This window comes from Bombina bombina, chromosome 4, assembly GCF_027579735.1.
Source record: "Bombina bombina isolate aBomBom1 chromosome 4, aBomBom1.pri, whole genome shotgun sequence".
Classification (NCBI taxonomy): domain Eukaryota; kingdom Metazoa; phylum Chordata; class Amphibia; order Anura; family Bombinatoridae; genus Bombina; species Bombina bombina.
This window is the reverse complement of record NC_069502.1, coordinates 906,328,334-906,350,399: the sequence shown is the minus strand read 5'-3', so window position 1 is coordinate 906,350,399 and position 22,066 is coordinate 906,328,334. Positions and strand designations below refer to the sequence as shown.

The 22,066-nt window shown below is 35.8% G+C and overlaps 1 protein-coding gene across 1 annotated transcript in view; it reads right to left on the bottom strand.

Moving 5' to 3' along the window:
- The window catches only part of PLEKHG1 (pleckstrin homology and RhoGEF domain containing G1), a 121,952-nt gene extending 100,987 nt beyond the window's left edge, over positions 1-20,965 (bottom strand). Inside the window, exon 1 of the mRNA XM_053711831.1 lies at positions 20,537-20,965. Coding sequence (XP_053567806.1) covers positions 20,537-20,965 — 429 coding nt within the window. The remainder of the gene's footprint in view (positions 1-20,536) is intronic.
- Between the last annotated feature and the right edge of the window lie 1,101 nt (positions 20,966-22,066).

Here is a 22,066-nt window from a genome sequence, read left to right as displayed (position 1 = left end):
TCTAATTTGCATATCTTACCCAGAATTCTCTTGTGCATTGGTAACATTGTATATGAGGTATTTCTGGGAAAAAGCGAGTAGGGAATCTTGCCTAGATGTGCTACTTTCCTACGCAAATATTTACATTGATAGATATATATATATATATATGTTATGGAATAGCGACAGGAGAGAAACATCGAGGAAAATAATCCAGGATAAAGAAGACAGGGATTTCAGCACTCTTGAATAAATAAATTTAATTTTTTAGCTCACAATATACATAGTAGTAAGTAACCTGTATTGAAAGCGAAGGAGGCGTTCTCCCTCGCAATGTGAACACCAAGACAAAGAATTTAGTATCAATTGCAACCTATGCATAAAGTCAGAGTACCGGAGTATAGGAATAGTAGCAGTGTCTTAATATAAACAATCAAACCTGACCGGTCAGGGATATGCGAGTATACCATGAGGAAAAGGCTATAGCTTAAAGTGATGAAATAGCAGTACAATCAAAGGCATGCCTGGATGTAGAGGGATTGTATTCATCAATCCCTCACGAGGTAGGCATACGGGCATGCAAACACTTCCTCATGATGCGAGGGATGAATGCCCTTGAACACACAGACTTTGTGATACAACTCCTAAGGTTCATACTCACAAATAATGTGTTCATGTTCGACAATAAAATTTACACCCAACAACAAGGGACAACAAGGGACAGCGATGGGAGCCACTTGTGCTCCCACGTATGCGTGTCTCCACCTCGGTGTCTGGGAGATGGAAGATGTGTATCAGAACCCTCTCTTTGAGGAGAATATCCACATATGGCTAAGATATGTGGATGACATTTTCCTCATATGCGAGGGTTCTGAACACAAGTTGAAAGAATTTGTAGACAATCTCAATGTTAAGTATAAAAACATCTCACTGACCCGACAATTCAGTAGGGAAGAAATATCTTTCTTGGATATAAAAATTAAGGCTGATCAGGGACTTTTGGCAACAGAAAATGTTTGCAAGATTACTGCAACTAACAGTTTACTCCTTGCATCAAGCCATCACCCTGACCACCTTAAGAAGGGCATACCTAAAGGCCAATTCCTTAGGTTACGCCGAAATTGCTCTACAAAAGGAAAATATTTCCAACATGCAATAGAGATGGAAAAAAGGTTCATAGATAGGGGTTATTCGAAGAGAACTGTAAAGGGGGCTCTCAATGGTGCAGCTCATGTGAACAGAGAACATCTTCTTGTACCTAAAGAGAAGGCCACTGAATCTAAAATAAGACTGATCACAGACTATAATTGCCATTTGACTGCTTTGAGGCAGATCATGGCTAAAAACTGGCATGTTCTCCTTAGTGATGAAGGAGTATCTCAAGAGGTTGGTGAATTCCCTAATATTACAGCTAGAAGGGCACCTAACCTAAGATAAATTGGTAAGAAGCCAATATGTGTCAGCACAAAAGCAATCAGACTGGCTTACCAAACATAGATCCAGTGGAAACCACCCCTGTGGTAGGTGTGTGGCGTGTAAATATATGGTTAAAACCAAAAATTTTACCACACACACAGGCAAAGTATACAAATTAAAACATTTTGTAAATTGTAACACTTAGGGGGTCATCTACCTTCTTTCCTGTAGTTGCCCACGTTTTTACGTGGGCAAAACTAGGAGGGCTATCAAGGATCGTATAACTGAGCATCGAGATGATGTCAAAAACAAGAACTCCAAAAGCAATGTTGCAAAACATTATGAACTGGTCCATGGATGTAATCCTTACTCCCTCTCCTTCATTGGAATAGATAGGGGTATTACAAACAATAGAGGAGGGGACAATGATAAGGTCCTCCTTCGAAAAGAGTGCAGGTGGATCTCAATCTTGGAGACACAATTACCTGTAGGCCTAAATGATAGAATAGATATGGCCTGTTTTCTTTAAAAATATGATCCACTGGCTTGTATGTGATTTCTTGTCCAATTCTTGCATCCTATGCCTATATATTATTAATTGTACCTTACTTGCACACTTAAAAGCAAAGATTTCTAATTGTACATTCTTTCTTTATTGTATCAGTGTGTGTTTAATTTAATTTTATACATCTTATTTCATTAACCTTGTTACATATAAGGTTTCTTCCTTTATATTTTGGCACATCAGTGTCTCTTGCAATATTTTCACCCTCCAGCAGAGGCGTCAACAACTACCTGTATAAATGAGGACGTAAGGATCTCTGAAGTATCACGCCCTGACGAAGCCCGGTCTAAACTTTGGACGAGCGGGTGAAACGCGCGTCGGCATTGGCTCAGCCGACCGGATCACGTGATGTGTATTTGTTCGCATGGGTGAGGCCCACTTCAATACATGGACCCAAGGATTAAGCAGGCATAACGAAGAAATTGATCTTGGAGCAACTTGCTGCCACTACACAAAGGCATGAGACGGCACAACATATCTTTTTATACCTAGTATAATAATAAGGTCGTATGGCTTTCTGATACTGTCTGCTAATGAGCTGTGCTTGTCAGCTATCATACTGTGCACCCGTTCTGAGTGCTACCCTGTCGAGGGGGCCAATATAATTTCATTAGAGCAATCAACAAGAATTTGTGGACTAGGCATACGCCCATACACTGACGAGCAGCCTTTCCTGTGCATTCTTATAACTGCTTGCTTGCTGGACATTAACCGCTACTGCTTGCACATCTTGCTTGAACTTTCTAATGAACTGACACATACGACTTCTGACAGCTATCCGTGTAAATTGTGTACAAACATTGCATATGCCGCTTATTTTCAGTATATCCATATTTGCTGTACTGTACATATCTAGAGGGCACGACTTCACCGACCACTTAGATCCCATCTTCTAACCTGCCCGGTGTTATACCTCTTCTATGAGGTGCCATTAGCAGCAGGGTGTAGTAGGTCTGTGTAGCGTCTCCTCTGAATATACTGTATTATTTGTATGCACAGTATTTGCATGCCTTGCTTTGTATGGCTTATTATGTCGAAGACTGCCATCCTCTTCTTAGATCCCATTGAACCTTTACCTGCCCAGCAATGACCTCTATATTCTGAAGTACGCTTCATGAGGTGCTGCAAGCAGCAGGGTGTAGAAGGTTTGGCATGCCTTTGATTGTACTGCTATTTCATCACTTTAAGCTATAGCCTTTTCCTCATGGTATACTCACATATCCCTGACTGGTCAGGTTTGATTGTTTATATTAAGACACTGCTACTATTCCTATACTCCGGTACTCTGACTTTATGCATAGGTTGCAATTGATACTAAATTCTTTGTCTCAGTGTTCACATTGCGATGGAGAACGCCTCCTTCGCGTTCAATACAGGTTACTTACTACTATGTATATTGTGAGCTAAAAAATTAAATTTATTTATTCAAAAGAGTGCTGAAATCCCTGTCTTCTTTATCCTGGATTATTTTCCTCGATGTTTCTCTCCTGTCGCTACTCCATAACAAATTATTTAAAGGGTCTGCACCACTATTTACTCTGATATTGTAGATATAGTTGTATTTGCTATATCACTTTATTTCTTGAATTAGCTCATAGCAGCTGCGTCCCTCCTGTATATTTCTTGATTATATATATATATATATATATATATATATATATATATATATATATATATATACACACACACACACACATACACACACACACACACATACAGTATATAAAGAACTATGGCGCAGAAAAGGACCTCAGGAACAACATTTTTCATTTTCTGCCCTAAGTCTATCAAACCTGGGGTATCCCCATATACTCCTAGTTTGATAGGGTACAGATATAGAAACAAAGAGAAATGATAGAACTGAAGGGCGAACTTGACTATCACCAATCAATTCAAATTCACGTTAGAACAGAAACACCTAAGAATCTGGTGTGGAAAATAGACAAATTATAGCAAATATTGAGGTATTGCATGTGTTGGTAACCTTAATATTAATTTAGTAAATCTTTTCACTGTTCTTACAGGACCACTCTTATATGTAAGTTAACTCTATTTACCGAGATGTTAATATATTAGACTTTTAGGTGGTGTACTGTAATAGAAGTAATGCTGTAAAAAAATAGAGGACAAATTAGAGTACAAAGTGGAAGATCTACAGATCTTCCAGTACTATGGAAGTATATGCAGTTATACATTAGTCTCAACTGATATGATAAACATTAAAATTAAAATAAACGTTTTTATATGTTTTTTGATTACCTCATATGCCATTTAAGTTTTTTAATGTGAGCAGCTAAATTTATAATAAATATGTGTGTGACATGTATATACAGTGTTGCACTATTATTATTCTTCTATCTTCTGTTTTTCATGAGAATTGCCATATGACTGGATATTGCAGCTGGACTCATCATCCTGAATCAACTATCCAGGGTGTTTTGGAAAGACTCTCCCTACACTGCGCGACACTTACCTCATATTGATTGGGGGTAAGGAGTGTAAGTAGCTACCCTGAGGGTTTTTCTTTTCTTAACTGACACTTTGGATTAATCTGTCTCCTGGACTGAATACATGAGACCTGATGCTTTCTTATTATAGTGGACTTTAATTTGACTACTATACAGCATATTTCTCTTATTTTATATTGCAGTATATTTTATGTCTATCTGTATGTATAATACTCGTTGCATTTTAGTAGTTTTGAGATTCTAGTGCATTGTATATGAAGTGACACACACTTAGCCATAACCATCACAATTATTGTGCAGTTTCTCTCACATCTATACTATTGAGAATTTATTAATATCTAATGCGGTTAATTTTATTTTAATGTTTATCATATCAGTTGAGACTAATGTATAACTGCATATACTTCCATAGTACTGGAAGATCTGTAGATCACCCACTTTGTACTCTAATTTGTGCTCTATTTTTTTACAGCATATCTTCTATTACAGTACACCACCTAAAAGTCTAATATATTAACATCTCGGTAAATAGAGTTACTTACATATAAGAGTGGTCCTGTAAGAACGGTGAAAAGATTTACTGAATTAATATTAAGGTTACCAACACATGCAATACCTCAATATTTGCTATAATTAGTCTATTTTCCACACCAGATTCTTAGGTGTTCCTGTTCAAACGTGAATTTCAATTGGATTTGTAATAGTCAAATATATATATATATATATATATATATATATATATATATATATATATATATATATATATATATATATATATATATATATATATATATATATATATATATATATATATATATACCTAATCTCAATCCAATTCCGAAGTGCAATGTTTCTTTATTGGACCACCCAAACCTTCTGAACAGCCAAACACTGCACCAAGCCAGGCTGACAAAGATCTATGATTTATACACACATCATTTGAAAGGAAGACATGGACTAACTATGTGATGTGCATGTCCTCTCTTATAAAGAAGCAAATGTAATCCTACTAACTCAAAAACCAAAGGGAGAAGAGGAATTAAATTGATTTTGTCCTGCCCCCCCCCCCCACCCCTTAGCAGCTGGTTATGAATACAGTCCAGTTATTAATCAGTCTCATTCTTCAGAACAAAGCAAAATGAGAACATCTGCCTGTCCTGCATTCTTATAGATCATTAAAGCATAAGTACAGACAGAAGCAGTTAGAAGATTCACTTGTCTTTCAATAAGTTTTAATTACTTTTGTTTAACATTCATCTATAATGAAAAAATGTGGGCTGATAGAGTTTATACATGCATATAGACACTTACACAGTAAGTAGGGTACCAATGTAGGGATATAACTTCCTGAAGCCAGTGAAGAGAGGCATAAAACTCGATATCACTGTCGCTCCTTAAATTCCAACTAGGTATAAGGTTTATAAATACATTATAACTATCTGTATATAATTATCTCTCTCTCTGAAAACCTAATCTCAGTCGAAACCTTCTGAATAGCCAAATACTGTACCAACCCGCTAGTTCCAACCCTATATTGGGCCCAGCCCGTCTTAAGCAATAAATCTTTATCACAGTCCTATATATTTCTCAGATTTTTTTGTAGAAAGAAAGGATTCCACAAAACATTTATTACTCTAGAACTGTGCCTCATAACTTAAAGTGACATAAAACCCAAATTCTTTCTTTCATTAATCAGACAGAGAATACAATTTTAAAAAAAGTTTCCAATTTACGTCTATTATAACATTTGCTTTGTTCTCATATTATTCTTTGTTGAAGAGATATCTAGGTAGGTAGTGTGCACATGTCTGAAGCACTACTTGACAGGAAATAGTGTGGCCATCTTGTGCTCTTGCTAATACTGTCATATAGTAATGCAGACACGTGCACACTCCTGAGCTTATTTTCCTGCTTTTCAACAACTGATAAGAAAGCGAAGAAAATGTAAATGAGAAAGTTGTTTAAAATTGTATGCTTTTTATGAAACACGAAAAAAAAAAAAAAAAAGTACCTAAACTTAAAATTCAAGTTATATCTATGTAAAAAAATGGAGCACTACTGGGAGGTAGGTGGTGAATGGTGGCTGCATTTATATGCCATGTGATTGGCTAACCCAATGGGTTCAGGTAGCTCCCAGTGCATTGCTGCCCTGGATCAGACTTTTTAACAAAGGATACCAAAAGAATGAAGCAAATAGAAGTAAATTGGAAAGTTTTATACCACTGCGTGCTCTATCCGAATCATGAACGTTTAATTGTGACTTTACCTTCCTTTTAATTTTATTACTAATCAATAATCCCTGTTTGTATAAGACACAAACATGATCCCACCTTGTATCCCTGGGCCCCAGTGAGAAATATATCAGGCAAATAAGAGTTAAAAATATTGAGGGTAATGATTGGATGAAGCCCAATTCGTCATAGCATCAGTAAGATGGAATCATTCACAAAATGGTAAATATTTTTCAAATAAAGCGTGTTTGAAAAATGTAATAAATGAAAGTCCCCCATTTTGCAGTCTAATTGTATATAGTGTGGGTTAAGTTAGGAAACTTTACAATCACTTTAAGGTTAAAACAATTTTACAGTACACTGTCCCTTTAAGTACTGGTGACTTGGGAATACGATAGGTATACTAAGACCTACAGCCTACACAAACATGTCTTGGATTCAGACTACTTCTGTAAGGAATATAAATGTCTTTCTTCCACAACAGGGTTAGACCTATAAATCTACAGTGTGGGTCCTTCACAAAAATATGATACTCAGCCTTTTTTCATATAGCTGAAGGGTATAGACAGGTTTCATTTCAAGGACCCCAGGCATTGCAGAAAATGACATTTCACACATACTTCACTTTCTTCCTCTATCTCGGGAGGTCTAATTCAAAATCATGCTCTACTGATAAAATACTTCTGTTTGTATCCACAAGTCACATTTCCGCTTATCCATTGTTTTTAACTTTTTTTTCAATACTTCTCCAGTGTTTGACAAATGTATGTAAAATGTCTACAAGAGTAATCAGGAGCCTATGACAAACATTTTTAAAGGGACTAAAATGCTTTAGTCTGTGTGTGTGTGTGTGTGTGTGTGGGGGGGGGGTGATAAATGTAAACTAAAAACTTAAAAATCACATTCTCTCTCAAAGATGAAAGTTTTTTTGCAATTCATTACCCTTTAAGAGCTGTTCGATTGTGCAATAGACTTTATGGCTGCTAAGTGCTGACACAAATTGGTGAAGGAAACAGTATTTTTATGAGCAGTCTTCATGGCTGTGAAGAACAGGAAAACAATATTTTGTCATTTCCATAACTGCAATTTGAAGTATTTATGCACTCCACAAAATGTCTAAAACAAAAACAATCCCCAAAAGGAGAGTAGGGGGCACTATAACACCAAGAAAAAATGACTAAAGTGACAGGAAACACAATTTTTTTTTTATTATTCAGATAAACCACAGTTTAAAACAACTTTACAATCTACTTCTATAATCAAATTTGCTTCAGACCCTAAGAAAAATATTACCACATGGCAGGACTTTCCAGGTAAAATCTGGACAACCAGCAAATTTGCGAGCATGTGCGTTTGTCTGCGACTGTGGGCACATGCATTTATGAGGCTTAAAAAGGGTGCGTGTGTCTGTGACAGTGGGCACATGCGTTTCTGAACGTAACCTGCAAATGCTGCACATCAAACAGCAGGTTTAGTCAATTTGCAGAATTTTGAAAAAACTAACAGTTCTATTTTGCGTTTTTGGCCTTACTGGGGATTGTGGGACAAAGCACTTTTTTTTTTTTTTTTTTTAACAAAAAAACAATAAGTGTTATTGTTCCTTTAAAAAATAAAATGTGACATGCAGAGACTAAATAATATATAAAATTTGAGAGAAACCAGAACATAAAGAGAAGTTAAACCGTAACATGAAGACAAAAGCCTTGTCTACTGAAGTCTGCAGTAAAATTAGGGAACCAATTTCAGGATAGGAGAAAGAACTTTAAAAAAAGACATTAAAAAGGTCAGTTTACCCCCCTTTATTTCAAATGATCTATTTTACCTGCTAGAATGTATTACATTGTTTACAAATAGCTCCTTTTACTTTATTTCGGCATTTTAAATAGCTGATTTTGCTTGTTGTATCCCTACCTATACTGAAAGTTGCTGTACTTAAAGGGACCGTATACATCAAATTTAATTTAACTGCATGTAATAGACACTACTATAAAGAATAATATGCCTATAAAAGAATAATATGCACAGATACTGATCTAAAAATCCAGTATAAAACCCATTTAAAAACTTACTTAGAAGCTCCCAGTTGAGCACTGTTAAAAAGGTAGCTGGAACACCCACTGCAAGTGGGAAATAGCAGACACTCCCCCTCCCTCTGCATATGAAAAGCCTTCACACAAACAGGAGCAAGCTGGAGTAGGTATACGTCAGTATTCTCTTAAAACTTTGGTTAGGAGTCTGAAAATCAGCCAAATGTTATTTAAAAGGGACAGTCTAGGCCAAAATAAACTTTCATGATTCAGATAGAGCATGTCATTTTAAACAATTTTCCAATTTACTTTTATCACCAATTTTGCTTTGTTCTCATGGTACTCTTAGTTGAAAGCTTAACCTAGGAGGTTCATATGCTAATTTCTTAGACCTTGAAGGCCACCTCTTTTCAGAATGCATTTTAACATTTTTTACCACTAGAGGGTGTTAGTTCATGTATTTCATATAGATAACTGTGCTCGTGCACGTGAAGTTATCTGGGAGCAGGCACTGATTGGCTAAACAGCAAGTCTGTCAAAAGAACTGAAATAAAGGGGCAGTTTGCAGAGGCTTAGATACAAGATAATCACAGAGGTTAACAGTATAGTAATATAACAGTGTTGGTTATGCAAAACTGGGGAATGGGTAATAAAGGGATTATCTATCTTTTAAAACACAAATTATGGTGTAGACTGTCCCTTTAAGCTGTATAGGCTATATAAAATGTATCATCTACAAAACATTTATGCAAATAAAAATCTAGTGTATAATGTTCCTTTAAGTATAGACTAAAGAAAAGCTATGCAAACATAGTCAAAAGAAATTACACTCCTAGTAGGCGGTATAAGAGATGAGCATTACAATGTTAATTTTCAGTTATTCTAAGTTTTGGGCTTTCGTTTACAGACAGAGATAATATAAAGAAGCATGTGTGTACAGAAAGTGATGAAATATCTGATTTCCCAGCAACCTCAAAGAAAAAAAGCAGCTATTTTAAATACAAAAATAAATTAAAATAAGCAATGTATCATACATTTTATACTCTGCAGCTGGAACAACAACAAGTCCATGGAAACACATTAAAGGGACAGGCTAGTCAGACAGGGCATGCAATTTTAACCCCTTGGCAACAGAGGACGTGTCAGGCACGTCCTACAAAAAAAAAAAAAAAAAATACAGTTAAGGACCAAGGACGTGCCTGACACGTTCTCTGGGGTTTCAAGCAGTGGAAGCAATTGTGATCGCTTCCAGACGCTTTCAAGGTATTGAAGTGATGCCTCGATATTGAGGCATCACTGCAATACCTTTTTTTACCCACCGATGCAGAGAGAGACACTCTGTGGCCCTCTCTGCATCGGCCAGCGATGGTGCAGATCATTGGTGGGTGGGAGCCATTGCAGGGAGGCTGGTGGGTGGCACATCACTGGAGGATATCCGGTAAAGGGTAGCGGGCGCACGCACGGGGGCGAGTGGTACCACTACACTATGGAACTTGTAAAGGGTAAAAGGGAAGGAGGGAGAGAGGGGGGAGGGATAAATGTTATCCAAGGTATCTGGGAGGGGGTGGCGGGGTAGGTTATTGAAGGGGGGCAGCTACACTACAGAAAAATTGGGATTTTAAATTTATTTTTTAAATAAAAAAAAAAGCTAACTGTATGGCAAACTGGGTACTGCCAGTACCCAAGATGGCGGCAAATAGGTAGAGGGGGAGGATTAGAGAGTTGTTTGGGGGGAGGGACCAGGGAGGTTGAGGGCTAAGGGGGGGTCCTACACTGCAGAATATATATATATTTTTATTTTTAAAATAGCGCCTTTTATTTTAGTACTGTAAGACTTTCTGCCAGTACTTAAGATGGCGGAGACAATTGTGGGGTGGGGGAGTGAAGAGAGCTGTTTGAGAGGGGTCAGGGAGGGATCAGGGGTGGGATGTGTCAGGTGGGAGGCTGATCTCTACACTAAGCTAAAATTAACCCTACAAGCTACCTAATTAACCCCTTCACTGCCAGGCATAATGCAAGTGTGGTGCGCAGCGGCATTTAGAGGCCTTCTAATTACCAAAAAGCAATGCCAAAGCCATATACGGATGTCTGCTATTTCTGAACAAAGTTGATCCCAGAGAAGAATTTACAACCATTTGTGCCATAATTGCACAAGCTGTTTGTAAATAATTTCAGTGAGAAACAAAAAGTTTGTGAAAAAGTCGTTTGTGTAAAAGTGAACGATTTTTTTTTATTTGATCGCATTTGGTGGTGAAATGATGGCATGAAATATATATGGGCCAATACTTTGGGTTGTCTACTAAAAAAAATATATACATGTAAAGGGTTATTCAGGGATTCCGGACAGATATCAGTGTTACAATGTAACTATTGCTAATTTTGAAGAAAAAAAAAATGGCTTGGAAATAGCAAAGTGCTACTTGTATTTATTGCCCTATAACTTGCAAAAAAAGCAAAGAACATGTAAGCATTGGGTATTTCTAAACTCAGGACAAAATTTAGAAACTATTTAGCAAGGGTGTTTTTTTGGTGGTTTTAGATGTGCAACAGATTTTGGGGGTCAAAGTTAGAAAAACGGTATATAATATGTGTGGGTACAGTAAATGAGTAAGAGGAAAATTACAGCTAAACACAAACACCGCAGAAATGTAAAAATAGCCCTGGTCCCAAACGGTATGAAAATTGAAAAGTACTGTGGTCACTAAAGGGTTAAACAACTTTCCAATGTTCTTTTATCATCAAATTTGCTTAGTTCTCTCGGTATTCTTTGTTGAAAGTTTATGCTAATTTTGAAGTTCTTGAAGCCGCATCTTATACCAGTACATTTTTACAGTATTTAACAGCTAGACATGACATTGCTAGTTAATGTGTGCCATAGATAACATTGCGCACACTCCTGTGGAGTTACCTATAAGTCAGCACTGATTGGCTAAAATGCATGTCGGTCAAAAAAACTGAAATAATGGGGCAGTCTGCAGAGGCTTAGGTACAAGGTAATCACAGAGGTAAAACATATATTAAAATAACTGTTGATTACGCAAAACTGGGGAATGGGTAATAAAGGGATTATCTATCTTTTTGAACAATACAAATTCTGGAGTAGACTGTGCCTTTAAGGTAAACACATTTTCAGTACACATTCCCTTTAAGCTCAAAATGCAATTCTCCATAAAATGTCTGATTTTGTAAAACAGAAAAGACACAACATTCTGTATTTAACTTTTTTTTTTTTTTCCATTGACCTAAAAATGGTGGAGTGGATACTGAAGGATTTAAAATCATAACCATACAAATATTCAACACATTAATTGCTTTATCAGTTCTGGAGGTCATTTATATATGTCCCTTATTGCATATAGCAATGAAGAGAAGATCTTTAGGCTTTCAAGGGGTATGTACTGCTCAAACTGTTATAAAATATGTATTTTCCATGTGGTTAATGTGCACTCTATTCAGTGCTTAAAGGGACAGTCTAGTCAAAATTAAACTTTAATTTTTTAGATAGGACTTGTAATTTTAATCAACTTTCCATTTTTTTTTTATCATCAAACTTGCTTTGTTCTCTTGGTATTCTTAGTTGAAACTAAACCTAGGTAGGCTCATATGCAAATTTCTAAGCCCTTGAGGGCTGCCTCTTATCACATGCTTTTTAAATTGCTTTTCGCTGAGACTGTTAGTTCATGCCTTGGCCATATAGATAACACTATGTTAACGCCCGGGAAGTTAGTTAAGATTTAGCACAACACAATACTAAATGCAACGCAATAGATTTTATATAGTCACAGTCATGAGATCAGGGGGCTGTCAGAAGGTTCTTAGATACAAGGTAAGCACAGAGGTAAAAAGTATATTAACATAACTGTATTGGTTATGCAAAACTGGGGAATGGGTAATAAAAGGGATTATGTATCTTTTAAAACAATAAAAAATCTATTGTAGAATGTCCCTATATATACACACTATGCATATTACAATGACTTTAATGTCCCTTTAAAAAGTGTTGTTAACCAGAGAGCACATGGTTGGGTAGACAGTCAGTCCTGGCCCCTGAATCAAAAACTGTATTAAGATTATATTGCTGTACAATATTTAGACAAATGTGGATTTTCTTTGTACATTTCAGTTAATGCCAGACCACCCAGATATTACATGAAAAAGTGCAGCAACGTACATCTTGAATGAAAATGCTTCTAAGTCAAACACTGGACTTTATATTTGGAAAACAACCAGAAAACCATTTAAACTGGAAAATAGTAGAACAGATAAGGCAAATGGAAGGGGGTAAAAAAAAGTATTGAGTCTATGTAAAGTAACAAAGAATGTGATATTTGATTTAAAAATATTACTACATTTAGAACTAGATACGCCTCATAAAAGTTTACTCATCCGTTTAAATGAGCAAGCATAAAAGCAGAGCTATGAAATCTAATAAAGTGATCTGTTATTCTGAAGCAAAAAACCTTAAAGGGACATAAAAACACAAAAAGCAAATACTCTAATGTATTATACACAATAATAAAATGCTCTAACTGGGACCTAGATAAAGATATTTGGTCAGCCAATAACAAAAAGGCATCCATGTGTAGCCACCACTTACCAACTAGATCACAGCAGTGCATTGCTACTCAGAGTCTACCTAGAAATGTTTTTTAACAAAGGATAAATAAAAAAAAAATACTAATTTGAATTATGGCGATAAAAGCATGAAATTAAAATCCTCCATTTCATAGAAGAAAGAGCCTTAGAATTACTGTATAGAAAATTATCAAATCTGAGCAAGTATCCCTGCTTGCCTTTTCCCAGAAGTACTCTGTATTCACTGTGACCAATGCACCAGGTAATTTTGTGTAAGATTTGCAGTGCGTTTTGCTTTAAAGTGCAATCCCCTTTACAGGATGATATACTCTCTATCATATAAAAAGCCATGAGATTGCATCTTGTTGACATATACACTAAGGGCTTGATTTATCAAGAATTTAAATCTCCCCGGTCTCGTCCGACAGACAAGATTAACCGCTCCTGCCCGCTTGTGATTGGCTGTTCACGGGCAGGATTGCACGAGAGCGCAAAATCTTAAAATTCTTGTAGCGGATTGCTGCCCGCCAGGGGTGAGCTGGGGTGGATGGGGCACATATATATTCCCCTGTCCACCCCATCGTGATAAATCAAGCCCTAAGAGAACGTTTAAGCATAGATGAAAATTAGAAAAAGAAAAAAAAAGTCTCTAGAAATTGCATAGTATACCCTAAAGGGACATGAAAACCAAACATTTTCTCTTTCTTGTAATGCCTATAAAAATACACATTAAATACCTCTTGCTTTTGTTAGAAAATTATGCTTGCCCCATGCGCCCTAGAAGAGGTAAAAAAAGCAAATTGTGACCTGCAAATGATGCAAGTCAAAAAGATGGTTTAGGAATTTTGTAAACCTAGGTAACTGATTTTTTTCTAGAGAGTATGGAACAAAAAAAAAAACAATTTATTTTAACAAAAGCAGAAGATATTTAATGTCCCTTGAAGCCATCTGCAATTAGAACTGACAAACATAAAAATAACCAGTAAGCAGCAGTCTGCAATTATCACAAGTGGCAAAAGGCTTTGTCAGATGGTTTGTCCATCTTACAAAGCAGTCACTATTCAATAACAGCAATGTGAAAGCCTATAATCACACTCAGCTTTATTTAAAACTCTCACTTAGATATTATTAAAAGAAACAGAATACACAAGGTTTATTGTGGAATTTTACCTAGGGGGATATTCACTATGTGAATGTAAGTGACCCAACATGTTGAGTAGATAATCCATTCAAAACACACACAAATTCCCAAGTAAAGCAAAAAAAAAAAAAAAAAAAAAAAATCAACAGCTCATACACATGGAAATATCAGGAGTAAAGAAAACAAAATAAAAATTGTTTGAGTATAAAAGTGAGTAAATGTGAGAGAGAACATTTATAGATTTAATAGTCAGGGGATAAAAGTTACTAGCTCAGAGGGAACATTTTGTTAAACTACTTTATGTTAAAGATCCTGCACTACGGAATTTTGTGGCGCTATTCAAATAACTTAAATAATAGGAAAAAGTCAAATGTAATTTCAACCAATTAAAGGGATAGTAAACCCAACATTTTTTTTTCATGATTCAGATACAGCATTCAATTTTAAGCATCTTTCTAATTTACTCCTATTAAATTTTCTTAATTCTCTTGGTATCTTTATTTGAAAAGGAGGAATGTTAAGCTTAGGAGTCGGCCCATTGTTGGTTCAGCACCTGGGTTGTGCTTGCCGATTGGTGGGTAAATGTAGCTACCAATTAGCAAGCGCTACCCAGGTTCTGAACCAAAAATGGGCCGGCTCCTAAGCTTACATTCAAATAAAGAGACAAAGAGAATAAATAAAAATTAATAATAGGAGTAAATTAGAAAAATGCTTAAAATTGCATGCTCTATCTGAATCATGAAAGAGAAAAAATTGAGTTTACTATCCCTTTAAGAAAATTATGTATAGTAATAAAAATTGCAATATAATGTATTTATTTTGTCACCATTTTCTGTAATTTAACTAAATATTAGCCAACTATCAGCAAGCACTAACCAGGATGTTGAACCAAATATGGGCTAGCTCCTAAGCTTACATTCCTGCTTTTTTTTATAAAAAAAAATACCAAGCAAATGAAGAAAAAAATGATAAGAGTAAATTAGAATGTTGCTTTAAATTGCATGCTCTATCTAAATCATGAAAGAAAAAAAATTGGGTTTAATATCCCTTTAAAAGCGGCAAACACCTTGTAATTATAAGACACTTCTGTTGCATTGCTCTAGAACATATCAATCAAGTCTAAACAACAAATTCACATACTTTTTAAATAGCCAAATTCCAGCCACCATTTGCCTAAAATATATTGTGTTGCAGTTGCTATCTGATAAAGCAAATAGGGACAGATGTATTGCAGGGCTAGCTTGAGAAATCAGCATGGTGCATTTTAAGCTCTGAGAATTTTCAGAGCTAAAGTACATGAAAAGGGGGCAAAATAATGAAAATATATTGCTAATTGTTTCGTTATGCATAACTAAACAACAGGTTATATAAACATCTTATGGAATTTACTGTCTCTTTAAGACTTCTATATTTGACACATTCATTTGTTGTTTCACACTCTAGTGATTCACAATTGTCCTTAATTGGCCTCCGCAGAGAAGGAAATCTAGTTTCCAAATTGGCTGCACCGCTTTATGGAGCTAACTTTACACTTATTTTTTTTTCAATAATTAAGCAACTTGTATAATTAAATACATCTGTATATTTCCAGGCTTCTATTTGACATTAATCATTAAAAGGGACAGTAAACCTACCAAATAATGTTATATAATTCTGCACATAGTGTAGAATTATATAACATTGCTTTAGAAACTTGGTGCTAAGCTAAAGGACTACAGAAATATTTTACTACGAAAATTGAATTTTACGGAACGGGTCTGTTTTTTTCTCCTAAGCGCATCGTGGGCACGCTGTCTAGTCACAGCCGGCTCGATCGCACTATTAAACTCAATGTAGCTTGCTTCCGGGTCTGGTAGCGGGAGCGAACTACATTGGAGTTTAATAGAGTGATCAGGCCGGCTGTAACTACAGTGTGCCTGCAATGCGCTTGGGAGAAAAAACAAAAAAACAGAGCCACTCAGAGCCAGGAGCGGCGTTCTGTAAAATTCAATTTTCGTAGTAAAATATCCCTGTAGTCCTTTGCTTTAGTACCTTGGCGCTAAGCTAATGTTATATAATTCTACATAGTGCAGAATTATATAACAGTATTTGGTAGGTTTACTGTCCCTTTAAAAAAAAAAAGTGGGGATTTTCTTCTGAAATTGCATACTTCGTGTGTCTATTCTGTCATTTTAAATTCAGTTGGTCTACTTTGCTGCAAGCTAAGTGAGTTTGGAAACCATATCTGTTAAAAGGGCAAGTCTAATAAGAATTAAACTTTCATGATTCAGATAGGTCATGAAATTTTAAACAACGTTCCAATTTACTTTTATAATCAATTTTGCTTTGTTCTGTTGGTATTTTTTGTTGAAAGCTAAACCTGGGTAGGCTCAAACCTGGGTAGGCTCATATGCTAATTTCTAAGCTTGATGGCCACTTCTTATCTCAGCAATTCTTGGCAGTTTATGTGAGCGATATAGGAAACATTGTGCTCACTCCCGTGAAGTTATTTATAAGTCTGCACTGATTGGCTAAAATGAAAGTCTTTCAAAAGAACCGAAATAAGAGAGCAATCTGCAGAGGCTTATATACTAGGTAATCACATAGGTAAAAAGTATATTAATATAACTGTGTTGGTTATGCAAAACTGAGGAATGGGTAATAAAATGATATCTTTTTAAACAATACAAATTCTGGTATAGACTGTCCCTTTAAGAAATCACACACAGAGGATATTTCAGAGCAAACTATTCTGGGGGTAAAAATAAACAAATAAAAAGCTGCTTATCTCTGAGATTGGCTCAGGAGTGTGCACAGAGCCAGGGACAGTCAACTCAATTTTTTTTATTATTATTATTGTTTTAAAAGATAGATAATCTTTATATTACCCTCCCCCAGTTTTGCAGAGAAAACATGGTTTTATTAATATACTTGTTACCTCTGTAATTACCTTGAATCAAAGCATCTTTTGACTGCCCCTTGATCACGACTATTGACTTGCATTTAAGCCAATAAGTGCTGTGTTGTTAGAATCCACAGGCATCAGCACACTTATCTATATGGCTCACATGAACTAGCTTCCCCTGATGTGAAAAGCAAATACAAAATCATGTGATCATAGGGGCTGTCTTTAGGGACTTAGAAACAGACAGAAATTTAGAGGTTTAAAGGTTATAAAGTATATTAATATAACTGTGTTTTTTGTGTAAAGCTGGGGAATGGGTAGTAAAGGAGTTATCTATCTTTTTAAACATTAACAATTTTTGTGTTAACTGTCCCTTTAAAGGGATATCAAACCCAAGTATTTTCTTTTGACTCTGAAAGATCATGCAATTAAATAAAAAAATCCAATTAAATTCTATTGTCATATTTGCTTCGCTCCCATGATATACTGTGTTGAAGAGATACCTAGGTAGGCATCTGAAGCACTGCATAACAGGACATAGTGCTGCCATCTAGTCTCTCTTGCAAATGGTTAACATTCTTGCAAAATTGCTGCCATACACTGCTCCAGAAAGGGGCTGGGGCTCCTAAGAATACATACCTGTTTTTCAACAAAAGATACAAAGAAAAATTAATAATAGAAGAAAATTAAAAAAAATGCTCGATCTAAATCATGGAAGAAAAAAAAATTGGGTTTCATATCCCTTTAAAGCATTTGCAAGTATCCAGTTAGTGCTCACCATGCACTACCTGCCCATCAAACGTTCTCTACCCACTTACTGGTGTCTGCCTCCTCCAGAGATTGTAGAGATAGGCAGACAAAATATAAATGAATAAAGTAACCATTTCATTAAATGTAGCGTGTACTACAAAATTACTTTTCTAGCTGTTCTGAGGCTATAGATTCCCAGAACAGTTTGCACTGGGAATGTTCCTTTAAAGGGATATAAAACCCCAACATTTTATATTGCGATTTAGACAGAGCATACAATTTTTTTTTAAAAAGCTACCAATTTACTTCTATTATCAAATTTGCTTTGTTCCCATGGTATTCTTTGTTGAAGAGATACATAGGTAGGTGTCTAGAACACTACATAGCAGGAAATAGTGCTGTTATCTAGCGTTCTTGCAAATGGATAACATTACTGCAGAACCGCTGCCATTTAGTGCTCTAGACACAAACGCTCCTGAACTTACGTTCCTGCTTTTTAACAAAAGATACTAAGAGAATAAAGGAAACTTTGTTAAGAAAAGTAAATTACAAAGTTGTCTAAAAATTGTATGCTCTGTCTGAATCATGAAATAAAAATGTGGGGTTCCATGTCCCTTTAATAGCTATGTTTCTGTGTTATTAATCTGTGAGAAACATATTGCACAATGTCTTGATATCCTGTGTTTGTGTTGTGGGAGAGGCACGTGGATGTGGTAATGAGTGGGATTACCCAGCAGACCCAGGCTCACAGCCATCACAGTAGTTCAAATATCATTACATTCTATTTAAAGGGATATAATACTCATATGCTAAATCACTTGAAAAACTGATGCAGCATAACTGTAAAAAGCTGACAGGAAAATATCACCTGAGCATCTCTATGTTAAGATATTTTATCTCATAATTTCCTCAGCTCAGCAGAGTAAGTTCTGTGTAAAAATGTATACTTCAGCTACAGCCCAGCTGCAGGAAGAAATGAACAGCAGCCAATCAGCATCAACAGTGTTGAGGTCATGAACTCTTTTACTGTGATCTTATGAGATTTCACTTAAAGGGACAGTTCACCCAAAAACGTTCTCCCCTTTAAATAATTCCCAATGATCCTTTTTACCTGCTAGAGTGTATTAAATTGGTTGCAAGTAGCTCCTTTACTCATATTTCAGCATTTGAAATAGCTGATTTAGCTTGTGGTTTCCCAACCTATACTGAAAGTTTTGATACTGGCGTATACGCTATTGACAAGCCTAAGTAAACACAACCAGCAAAAGAGATTACAGTCCAAGTGGGATGCAGGATAGTTAAGTAATAAAATGATAATTTTCCATTGTTCTCTCTATGTATTGAGCTTTGGTGTTCCAGACAAATATAAGATAAGGAAGCAAGTCTGTGTACATAAAAGTGATAACATAATGAGATCTGATATTACCTGAAGCTCAACCCATTGTAATAGGCTGTGGTTTCAAAGCACAAAACCAGCTACTTCAGATACACAAATAAACCCGAAAATGCAATTTCTCAAATATTTTATACTCTGCAGTTGGAATAACAAGTCATTTAAAATACATTTATGGAAAAACTATTTTACAGTGTACTGTCCCTTTAAAGGGACAGCATACTGTAAAATTGTTTTCCCCTTAATGTGTTTACAATTGCTTTTTTTTACCAACTGCCGAGTAAAAAAATATGAAAATTGGCTTTTTAAGGGTTATTTGTGTATATTAAAGCTCCTATTTTGTGTTTTGAATCCACAACCTAATAAAATGGGTTGAGCTTGTAGGTATAATCATATCTCATTACTGTATCACATTGTGTACTTATACATATTATCTTATCCATAAAACAATCACCAGTACTTGGAGAGAACAATGGAAAATCAACATTTTATTACCTTATCTCTGCAATATCCCACTGGGAGTGTAATTTTTTCTGCTGCCTGTGTTTACAAAGCTCATCTATAGCTTGGACCTGCGGCCACAAACTTTCAGAATAGGTGGGGAAACTACATGCTAAATCAACTATTTCAAATGCCAATATAAGGGTAAAGGAGCTACCTGTAAACAATTTAATACACTCCAGCAGGTTAAGTGGCTCATTGGGAACAAATTAAAGGGGAGAAAATGTTTTGAGTTAACTGTCCCTTTAAATCGTGATATTTCATAGTAAACTTCCTTAAACTGAATAGGGAAATAACATGAGTGTGCACAAGGCTCACTCCCTTGCCTGTCACAGGACAGGCATACGGATTTGCTGCTTAAACACCTTTGCAATGGGGTGTGAATACTTAGGACATTTTGAGGTAAAATATCTTTTTTACATAGAGATGTTCAGGTGACATTTTCTAGTCAGCTTTTTACAGCTATGCTGCATCACTTTCAAGTGTTTCAACATTTGGTTATCATGGCCCTTTAAGCCTTCAAAGACTCACATTTTACAGTATATGTAAGTGTTTTTCAAATTACTTAAGTCAATTAATTAAATCATCAGCATTTTTTTTTTTTACCTCAACAATGCTTTTCAAGTCTTGAACATAGGTCCTCTCAGTCTGCAGAATTTCCTGAACTACTCTGTCAACATACATAAGCTTTGGACTTCCAGGCTCCATGACTTCAGACCTGGAACAGTTTTTGACCGTTCCTTTTGACTCTGCTTTCCATGGCACGTTCTGTCTCTCATCAGCTGTTTTTTCCCTTGGGCTTCCATGAGATTGCTCTCTACTGAAGTTCCTTGGAAGGTCATCATTTGATAATTGTCGGGCAGGAACCAGTTCTAGTTTTATAGCTCCTACTTCCTTATCCTGATGAAACAAACCCAGATGACTGTTTGATGCAAGAGTCATGCGACTGCCAAATGAACAATGACTATCCCTGGAAGAGGCAGATGAAGAAGTTGAACCAAAGCTGACAGGTCTGTCACTGTCTGAAAGCTCCATCGTTTTTACCCCACAGTAGCGGAAATGTCCGTTTGTCCTGTGCAAATCTCCCCCTGCTGTCCTTGGACTTGTTGGCTCAGTTACAGGTGGAAGGACACGAAGAGGTAAATGGAAGTCATCTACAAAACATAAAAGTTGAATTAATCAGCTTGTAAAAAGAAATTGAAGTTTGAAAAATCATTAGTTAACAGATTGTTAGAAATTATTAAAGGGGCTTAAAAGGGACAGTAAAGTCCAAAATAAACTTTCATGATTCAGATAGGGCATGTAATTTTAAACAACTTCCGAATTTACTTCTATAACCAATTTTGCTTTGTTCTCTTAATAGTCTTAGTTGAAAGCTAAACCTAGGAGGTTCATATGATAATTTCTTAGACCTTGAAGGCTGCCTCTTATCTAAATGCATGAGTTTTTCACCACTAGAGGACGTTAGTTCATGTGTGTCATATAGATAACACTGTGCTCACGCAAGTGGAGTTACCTAGGAGTCAGCACTGATTGGCTAAAATGCAAGTCTGTCAAAAGAACTGAAATAAGGGGGCAGCTTGCAGATGCTTATATACAAGGTATTCAGAGGTAAAAAGTGTATTATAACTGTGTTGGTTATGCAAAACTAGGGAATGGATAATAAAGGGATTATCTATCTTTTAAAACAATAACAATTCTGGTGTAGACTGTACAGTTAAAATTAATATTCGTTTGAAAGGGACAAGAAACAAAGTTGTCTTATGCAAATGAAGAACAAAACCTAAATATACTAAAATTATCTCTCATAAAAAGGTTATGTTAAAGCTGTTTATTTTAAATATTGAAGCTAAAAGGAACAAGTGCATGTCTATGTACAAAATTCACTATAAGAAGTGATTACTCATTGGCTCAAAAACAGAGCTTCCTCTGTTTTATGGTGGATAGTGACATGCCTCACAAGAATAATAAATGTAATATAATTTTATTTAAAAAAAAAGATTCTCGACAGGCATGTGGTGTGGAGAATTGTGACCTAGGTATCAGATGTGCGAATACAGTATGTAGTAACTACGTTTCAACAATTTAAAAAGGGACATTAAACATTTTGAGATGGTAAAATAAAATGATAAATTA